This window comes from Telopea speciosissima, chromosome 1, assembly GCF_018873765.1.
Source record: "Telopea speciosissima isolate NSW1024214 ecotype Mountain lineage chromosome 1, Tspe_v1, whole genome shotgun sequence".
NCBI lineage: Eukaryota > Viridiplantae > Streptophyta > Magnoliopsida > Proteales > Proteaceae > Telopea > Telopea speciosissima.
Window position 1 is genome coordinate 66,891,825 of NC_057916.1, and position 10,057 is coordinate 66,901,881.

The following is a 10,057-nucleotide window of genomic DNA, read 5'->3' on the forward strand; positions in this document are numbered from 1 at the left end:
ATGTACATTGAAATACTACATGAACCAATATACCAAGAGAAGCAGGTCAATACCATCGAGGAACGGCCCAGCTGGAAGGACCCTATACTTGACTACATACAGAATGACATCTTACCAGAGGACAAGGTTGAGGCGAGGAAGGTCAGGATGAGAGTGACAAAGTACACCGTCCTGGACGGAGTACTATACAAGAGGGGGGTCACAGCACCACTACTCCGATGCCTGGGACCCAAGGGAGCCGAGTACGCCCTGGCTGAAGTCCATGAGGAGATATGCGGAAGCCACATGGGAGGATGAGCCCTAGCCTACAAGGTCCTCCGTCAGGGACTCTACTAGCCACGAATGCAAGAGGAGGCCATACAGTATATCAGGAAGTACGAGCAGTGTCAGTTGTTCCCCTCAGTACCCCATCTACCCGCCACCAAACTGACATCGATCCTCAACCTTATACCCTTTGCCATGTGGGGGATGGACATCCTGGGCGACTTCACGGCAGCATCGGGGAACAGGAAGTACTTGGTCATCGCTATCGACTACTTCACCAAGTGGGTCGAGCCTAAGGCGTTGGCTAAAATCACAGAGGCAGAAATGGAGAAGTTCGTCTGCGACGACGTCATCTACAGGTTCGGGGTACCAAAGATCCTACTCTCAGACAACGGCAAATAGTTCGATAACCCCAAGTTTAGGGCATTCTGTCAGAGCTACAACATCGACTATCGGCCTGTCTCGGTAGCTTACCCACAGACCAATGGTCAGGTGGAGGTGACCAACATAACATTACTAGAAGGGGTCAAGTAGAGGCTAGAGGGAGCTAAGGGGAAGTGGATCAAAGAACTACCAAGTGTACTATGGGCGTACCGGACCACAGTCAGGACTCCCACAGGGGAGAGCTCATTCGGCCTAACATATGGCACGGAGGCACTGGCACCAGTCGAGGTCCTCGCTATGTCCCATCGAGTCCTACACTTCAACCAGTGCACCTATGTCGACGGACTACGGACGAACCTGGACTTCATCGATGAAGTCCGGGAGAAAGCACTCCTAAGGAATATAGCCTACCAGCAACGAACCGCCAAATTCGACAACACCAGGGTTAGAGAGAGGCTATTCCACCAAGGAGACCTGGTCCTGAGAAGGGTCAGTGATTCCCAGCCAAGGAAAGAAGGCAAGCTATCAGCCAACTGGGAAGGACCTTACATAGTCTCCAAGCAGATACGTCCAGGGACCTACCGCTTGAAGACTCAGGGGGGCAAGAAGATAGAGTGCACTTGGAACTCAGAACACCTGAAGAAGTACTACCAGTGTGAGAAACACTAGCAGCAGTAGCAGGGTCGCCAGTCAACCAAGTAGGAGTAGTAGAGTGGCTAGTCAGCCAAGTAGCAGTAGCAGAGTCGGCAGTCAGCCATGATACACAGTAGATTTGGATTTTCAAGAGTTATTTGAAAATCCAATTTGAAATTTATATTAGGAAATTGGGATACGCTTGTCTACTCCTGCTTGTTAGTCGACTACCACCAAGGCGCAAGGCTACCCAGGTCCAATGACTATCAAGGCCCGTAGGCCACCCAGGTCCGATGACCACTAAGGCCCGTAGGCCACCAAGGTCTGATGACCACTAAGGCGCAAGGCCACCCAGGTTCGATGACCACGAAGGCCCGTAGGCCACCAAGGTGTAAGGCCACCAAGGTCTGATGACCAGTAAGGCGCAAGGCCACCCAGGTCCGATGACCACGAAGGCCTGTAGGCCACTAAGGTCCGATGACCACCAACGCGCAAGGCCACTCAGGTCCGATGACCACCAAGGCCCGTAGGCCACCAAGGTCCGATGACCACCAAGGCGCAAGGCTACCTAGGTCCGATGACCATGAAGGCCCGTAGGCCACCCAGGTCCGATGACCACCAAGGTCCGTAGGCCACCAAGGTCCGATGACCACTAAAGCCCGCAGGCCACCAAGGCTCAAGGCCACCCAAGTCCGAAGACCACTAAGGCCTGTAGGCCACTAAGGCGTAAGGCCAACAAGGTCCGATGACCAATAAGGCACAAGGCCACCCAGGTCTAATGACCACCAAGGCCCGTAGGCCACCAAGGTCCAATGACCAATAAGGCACAAGGCCACCCGGGTCCCCAGACTGCCAGGGACAGAAGATCATTAAGGTCCTACGTAGCAAGGAGAAAAATAGAAGAAAAACACATCAACTACAAACGACCGAGGTCACAACTACAACCACGTTCAGCATCCCAAGGTTCACTGTTCAAAATACATATAAAATCATGGGACGTCGACGAGAGGAGTCATGTCAGACCCTGTAGGAGACATCATGTCACCCTAAGGGGGATGAGCCACACTCTCCTCAAGTAGGACCGCGCTCTCCTCAGGCAGAGCCGTGCTCTCCACAGGCAAGGTTGCGCTCCCCACGAGCAAGACTGCACTCACCTCGGACGACACAAAACCATCCCCAATAGGAACTCAAACCAACGCAGACATCACCAAGGCAAACTCAGAGAATCTCGAGAAATCATAACCAGGGGTCGCCTCCAAGACGCATTCCACCAAATCTCGGACACCCCCCTCATATACCTCTTGGGTACTCTCGTAGAACAAGTCTAACATCGCCTAAGACTCCTGAAACTCAGCCACAGCTCGACCTCACGACTCTCCCTCAGCGCACGAACCTCCTCCTCCAAGGCGTGGACTCGGGTCGAACTCTCAGCCGTCGCATCAGATGACACTCGGAGCTCCTCGGACACCACCCTGAGTCCCTCGGATGCCACCCTGAGCTCCTCAGCCATGCTCCTCTCACGAGCCGCATCCTCCTCCCGAGCCGCCTTCTGCCCCTGGAGCTCCCTCTCCAGACCCTATAGCTGGCGGGACAATTAAACCTCTTGAAAAACGTGTCTCTCAAGACTGAGTACCACCTCCGTAGCGCGGTGCTGAACCTGCAAGCAACCCAGCCATTGAGTATACAGGGAAAGCTACAAGCACGAAAGATCAAGGGAAAGAAGAGGTAGGACTTATAGAGGCCATGTCATGATAAAGGGTCTGCGCCAGGAACGCGTCACTAAGCCCCTGCAGGGCTGAACTCTCAGCAGAGAGCCTCCCCTTATCCAACCACTCCCATGGCACGCCATGCCCAGACAGTGTCGCACCCTCCTCAAGATCCAAGGAAAGCACCAGCGACGAAGGGACTGTCGGATCGACAGCCGTGCCTACTGAAGAAGAGCTCACCCCCTTCCCTGTAGAGGGGGGCAAAGTAGAAGGCCCCAGGGGGGCAACAGTGGGAGGCGGAGCAAGGGACCCTGAAGTAGCAACGACGGGGGGAGAAGAGCGTGGGAGGATGACACGCACGTCGGACCTCGTCACACTGGAAGAATCCGGACCACCCTTTCGCTTGGTCCCAGCGACCACAAGAGAAGAAGGGGCAGGGACCGGGGGAACGTTGACACCAGTAGCTCCAAAACCAGAACCACTCACAGGAGGAGCGACTGAAGGGCCCTTCCTCTGCATACTGGGCCGGTAAACGTTAAGGTCCGGCCATATACTCACTGCATAACAACATCAAATCAAGACGACAAGACAAGTCAGGCAACTAGTAAAGTAGAAGATAAACATGGATGCAAGCAAAAAAGGAAAAATCTTACCAGGACTCAACTTCTAGAGGCACAAGAAGGCCTCAGAATCCAACTGATGAATGTCAAACAGGTCGCTTCCTTGACAGTGCCGGAGGGTGTCGAGCTCAGAGTCACTCAGTGCAAGAGGGCAGTTCACCCTCTTGAGATCAATGGCCTCCCAGGTAAACCGCAATGCACATTGGGGGACCATGGCAAAGAAGAAGCGATCCCTCCAGCGCTTCACCGAGTCGGTAATCCCCACAATAGGATCAAATGCAGCAAGAGCCCCCTTGGGAGCACAATGGGCGAAGTGGTGGCACCCGCCGTCCCCCTTCCTCAAAACGTAAAAGTACGAAAATAGGGGAATAGTGGCTGCTTGCCCCGCCCGGGCAAAAAGCACATACTTCTAAAATAATCCGCCAAGAGTTGGGCAACACCTGCCCAGGGGTAAGGCACCAATGCTCCAATACCAACTCCACAAAGCGGGAGACAGGAAGACGAAGACCGTAGGTGAAGAAAACATGGTAGAGGCAGACCTCATCCGCTCGATGGGAGTAGGCACGGTCGTTTGGACCGGGGACACGAAGAACGATCTCAGGAGGGATATGAAACACGCGACAGATAGAAACTAAGTCCGAGGCGGATAGGACACTAGCAGTCTGGGCCAACGTACTGCGAGGATCCCTAATCGAGGCCCGGGGAACCTTGTGACCCCTACTGACACTAGAGGCGGAGCCTCTAGGAACCTCCTCCTCCCCAACACTAGCAGGGGAGAGGGCAATGACGAGGCGGTACCCGTCGGGGAGGACGACCCAGACAAAGACTCCCCAGGATACTCAGCCGTGGCCGTGGCCGGATCGGAGTCGTCGGGAGATGACATGAATAAAGAAGGAAGGATCAAGTTACTTACTCGGAGCGACAATCTCCAACGCCCGAAGAGGGATGTCAACCTACAACCACCAACATGTGAACTGATCAGGGAAAGTCATCTCAAAAAATATAAAAAAAAATGTATAGGCTCTTACCGGGCGCCAACCCCGCAGAAGCACTGATCGAAACAAGGCCAAGCATTGACACTACACAGACGCGGATCGCAAACCGCAGGTGCCAAATGCCAAGACAGGGACACGACCAAGGCAAGTTCTACGAAGAGAAGGTGGCTGGGCACGACGCGACGGTGACCACGATCAAGAGAAGACGGGCGCGATGACAGGCGGGCGCGACGAACAGGAGGGCTCGACAGGTCGAGCGTGACTAACGACAGGCGGGCATGATGAACAAGCGGGCGCGACAGGCAGGTGGGCATGATGCACCAAGGAGGGCGTGAAGACCTGGGCGAGCGTGATGCACCAAGGCAGGCACAAAGACGGTAAGCAGACGTGGCGCGACGATGACAGGCGGGCCCGACGGCGCAAGCGTGGCCGTGGCCAAGAGTGGATGGAGCAGGCCAAAGCCAAGGCCCAAGCATGGGTGGTGGTTAGAGCACGAGCCTAGGGACAAGACCGTAGGCACATCTCCAATAGAGAAGACACCACAAAGGCAAGCTCAAGGCAAGCCACAAGACACCAAGTCCCAAGGCTAATAGGCAAGGGAGGACATGAGAGAGGACACGTGACAAACACTTGGGGGGCACACCAAGAGAGGGACAAAAAACAAGGTAGGGGAGAAGAGCCAAAAAACAAAGAAGTGGAAGGAAAAAGACAAGAGAAGGAGAGGAAATGAGAGGAAATGGAAAGTGAATGAGAAAAAGAAGAATACATATCTCTATAAAAAAGAAAAAAGAAAAGAAAAAGGTAAAAAGATGTGAGAGGAGGGGTTTGAACCCACAACCTCTCCCTCACCCAACAATTTGCAGACTCACCCCCTGAGAGAGATTATTTGCCGCCAACCCCCTAGGTAACATACAAGTGTATAGAGAACTCTCTTGAGCACATCGTTCCAAGAGAGTGGAGGGCAAATGATGAACCACAAATCATCTCAACCTATCAGAAGATGCCACGTGTCCCTGAACAGCAGGAGATCCATCCGGACACCAGCTACACCTTGGGTGCCATCACCCACACTTGGGCGCCATCCCCTAGGGCGCCATCCACTAGGGCGCCAGCCGCCCTGGGCACCACCCACCTTGGGCCAAGGACCACCTGGACATCTTTCCCTCTCAGGCCTCATCCACTGAGGTGTTGAGACCTCGACAGGGTGCAGGTACAAGCTGGACGACACCACCACCACGTCGCCAACAAGATATACACCACCGCGAGGACTTTGGGCCATCACCTACCACTTACGTAACCTAGATGGACTCAAGCACTAGGGACCTTATCTACCATGTACAAGGATCTATCCACCAAGAAGGACAACCCTACTGGGATACTAAGTCTCACGGGAAGACAACCAACTAGGGAGGAGCCCTACTACTCAGGACTCCTCCACCCACGAAGAAGACTCCACATCTACTAGGGACTCTCCACTCCACCACAGACCACTATAAAAGAAGAGGTATCTCACACCCTCAACCCATCTTGAATAATCACTATTCATCTGTTTGCTCAGGAGATCTGACTTTGGCATCGGAGAGCCCTAGGCCGGAACCACACCGGTTCTCTCTGGTGACTTCTTGGTCCTCTTGCAGGTGACGGCCCTCGCAGGACCGCCCGACGATTTCCCAATGCAACACCACTAAATTTGCTGAATCTATCCAATCCTTTATACCACCAAAACTGTAACATTGAAAAGAGAGAGATAGTGATGCAGTACCCTCTAAGGCTGCCTTTGATATTACCTAGTTACTGATATAAAACAGAGTTTTTCTTCTTGGAGGGGGGTGTTAACACAGTAGCACTTAAAGCTACCCCATGACCTTGAAATTCTTGAAATTAGCCACTAACATCATAAATTGATGATAATACTGTAACAATGTCACTATTATCCAACGAAAACTAGAACGATTTGGTCACACAATAAATGTTATATATATTAACATAGAATGAAAAGGAATAATAGAAAACAAATACACAGCTCACTGTCTGGCAAAACAGGATACCATTGATAAGCTTATTGTAAGAAAGGACTTGCAACTGAATTCACTTGCCTTACCACCGCATCTACTTACAATCTTTCTTTTGCAAAGAATCCGCCCCCACCCCCCACCCCCCATCCAAAAAAAAAAAAAAACCGTTTCAACAATCACAAACTCAATAGAGGACTTATTTTAATTAGATTGCCATGAAGTGATAAAGATAGCCCTCTGTGTTTCTAACTTTGTAATTAGGCTGTAAGTTTGAGGAGGTTCACAAGATCTTTGATTCTTCACAAAAAAGGAAAGTAAAAAAACACAGGTCTTTAACTTATATTGTAGTATGTCTGCATTATAGTGATAATTAATAAGAAATACAGGATACAAAACACCAAAATACAAGAATACACAGAGAGATAGTGATCAACAAACTGAGCTGAAGGGAAAAGGGCATGGTGGACGGGGAACATCGACAGTGCCTTCAAGCATCTGTGACACCTTCTTCATTGTTGGCCTCAGTGATGGATCCTCTTGAATACACCAAATTGCCACCATCACGAATGTCAGTAACCTCCTCTCATCCCTCAAGGCCTCTTCATCCTTCTCCACCAACTCTTCAAGTTTACCTTCTCTGTAGCAGTCATAAGCCCAATCTGTTAATATTGCTTTCTCATTTTCACCCCATGCTGTCTCAACACTCCTCCTACAACAGAGAATCTCCAACAACATCACTCCAAAGCTATAAATATCCACCTTTGTTGTAACCGGCATACTCCGGAACCACTCTGGTGCCACATACCCTCTAGTTCCTCGAATACCTGTAAGAGTTAAGACCTGGTCAGGCATTAACAGCTTTGCCAATCCAAAATCAGAAATCCTTGGCCTGAAAAAATCGTCTAGAAGTATGTTCTGAGGCTTTATATCACAATGGATGATCTGGGTGCTGCATTCTTCATGTAAGTATGCAATCCCTCTTGCGATCCCGATTGCAATCTGGGTTCTTTGGTCCCAATGAGGCCTTGAGAGTCCAAAGAGAAAGCTTGCCAAAGAGCCATTGCTCATGAACTCATAAACCAAAAGCCTGTGTGGCCCTTCCTCACAAAATCCAAACAATCGAACTAAATTCTTGTGGTGGGTCTGGCCGATCACACTTACCTCTGTTTTGAATTCCTTCTCACCTTCTTGAACCACCTTGTCTAGTCTCTTGACTGCAATCATATTTTTAGAGCCTAATGGGTAGACACCTTTGTAAACAATGCCAAAAGCACCCTTTCCCAATTCTTCCTTGAACCCATTTGTGGCTTCTTCGAGTTCTTTATATGTAAATGAACGCAGATTAGACTCTGAAATGCTTGAATCTTGCTTACTACTTTTTGGTCTTTTTTGATAAGCAATGAAAGCAGTCAGACAAATTGCAGCTAACAATACGAAGTTGATAAATACTGAACTACCCAATGATCCAACCAGGATAGCTATTGTTCGATCTTTTTTCTTCGAGCTTGAAGAACTTGAACGCCTTAATTTGAACAGAGCCTTCCCAGTGTCACTTGCGGTTAACCTCCCATTGGAGAGTGGAAGCTTCTTCAACCAGCATGTCACGTTTCTATAAATAACAACTGCACAGTAACAGTCCTGCAAGCAAAAATTCCTGCAGTCCTCTTCAGTAATGGGCTCAAATCTTTCGTAATCAGCGAATGGCCAATTGGTGCCACTCAGCTCCTTGAACTCAAACAGATCCTTAAGGGAACCAGATTGATTTTCTTCACATACAAGTGGGATTTTTGGTTTGCAGCCACTGAGAATGTTGTTTGGGTCATTCAGGGTGTATTCAGGTGGGCATTCACAACTGGGCATCCCATTAGCAACTCCGCAGTAGCTATTATACCCACAAGCACCACTGCCTAGGCCCCCAGTAATCTCACAGACCTTCTCAGGAAATGATTTCTCAGTGGCCCAGTCTCCACTGCCACCACGTGAAGGCCTTGGATGACTGTACAGATAAAATGCTCCACGAACATCAAGGGTCGCCCTGTGATAGAAATCAGAAATTGGGAGTATGTTGGGTGGTGAGAGATCCTCTATGCTTCCATTGCTCCTCAGTATATAAAGATGGCCTGATTCATTGAAGACTAACGTCGAACGATTATCAGCGGGAATAGCATCAATAGAGAAGTAGGAATCGTAAGGAAAGTAAGAAGGCAAGGCGACAGGATTGATCTGGAGAGTTCCATCATCAAGCATTCGGAGCTGAAACCTTCCCCTTGAGTAATTAGTTTTCGACAGCCGAGAAGAAAGATTGCCACCCACTTGCAGTATCTGTCCGGGCAACATAGTGTCTGTAGGTTGGCTGAAGCTTTCCCATATGTGAACAAAATTGTTACTTTCAAGCACGAAGTTGCCATTGTCGAGCATGGCAGCGTAAGCGACATCGCTGGGATTGATGATTGCAGCCTTCCATAACTGCTAGCCTTTGGGATTGGTAAGCAGGAGTTGGCCATCTGTTGTAAGCTCAATTTTGGATTTTTTTGGTGCTGGATTTCCATCATTGCCATACCAAACGACTGTTTTTTCTGGTATTTGGTTGAACCAGATGCAGAGCAAGAAGGAATCCTTATCTTCCAGAGGCCGAAATCCGAAGGCAAAGTCAGTGGAAGGTGAAGCCCATAAACCTCCGTCGCCCGCTATGAGATGCGTACCTAAAGTCACGTTATTAGCTTGAAAGACGGCAAAGAGGGGAAAAAGAAGAAAAGAGATGAAGAGAACATGAAGAAAAGCAGCATTAGAAGCCATTGCCAAAAGCTATTTGACAAAGGCCTGAGAGAACTCAAAAAATTTTACAAGCAAAGATTTGAAGTTTCAAAACCAAACAAGAAAAGATCTTCATAGAGTGTTCGGGAGTTTTGCCCAATAATTTAAAGGGAGATGATTATCTGAGCAAGCACTATAGAGAAGTATCTAGCTGACCAAACGAGTTGATCAACTATGACTTGACTTGAACACTTGATTTGGATTTTATTTTTTGTTTTGATGACCACAAAAAGAGTTAGGCCTTCTCTCTTGTTGTATGGTTGAAAACATCGAACCGGAAGGCCTTATTTCTTAAACATTGTTCAAATTTGATACGAAATTGAATTTACTTTGACTTGCAGGTTCACATGTCTACATCTTTCATAACTACTACGTGTTTTTTCTTTTCCTCCAAACTTATAAATTGTATATCAAGTAATTCGATATACAATTTATACGTTCAGAGGAAAAGAAAAAACGAATGGTAACTATGAAATGTGTATAATACACATAAATACACAAAATAATACCTAATTAACATATGGACAAGTTTTTCTTTACTCAAGGTGAAGTAGGAATTTCTTTGTCATGGGAGATGGGAGTCTTGGGATGAGTGGATGACAAGGTGTGTGTGTGGGGGGGGGGGG

General features: G+C 49.1%; 1 protein-coding gene across 1 annotated transcript; it reads right to left on the reverse strand.

The window, feature by feature from the left end:
• Positions 1 to 6,978: 6,978 nt before the first annotated feature.
• Positions 6,979 to 9,394, reverse strand: LOC122650656 (G-type lectin S-receptor-like serine/threonine-protein kinase LECRK2). The gene has a single exon (XM_043844073.1). The coding sequence runs from the start codon at positions 9,033 to 9,035 to the stop codon at positions 7,047 to 7,049; it is 1,989 nt and encodes a 662-aa protein (XP_043700008.1). The 5' UTR covers positions 9,036 to 9,394; the 3' UTR covers positions 6,979 to 7,046.
• Between the last annotated feature and the right edge of the window lie 663 nt (positions 9,395 to 10,057).

Bases quoted from the DNA above. Each gene is read 5' to 3' on its own strand.
- LOC122650656 (XM_043844073.1), bottom strand. From the start codon at position 9,035: ATGCTCGACAATGGCAACTTCGTGCTTGAAAGTAACAATTTTGTTCAC.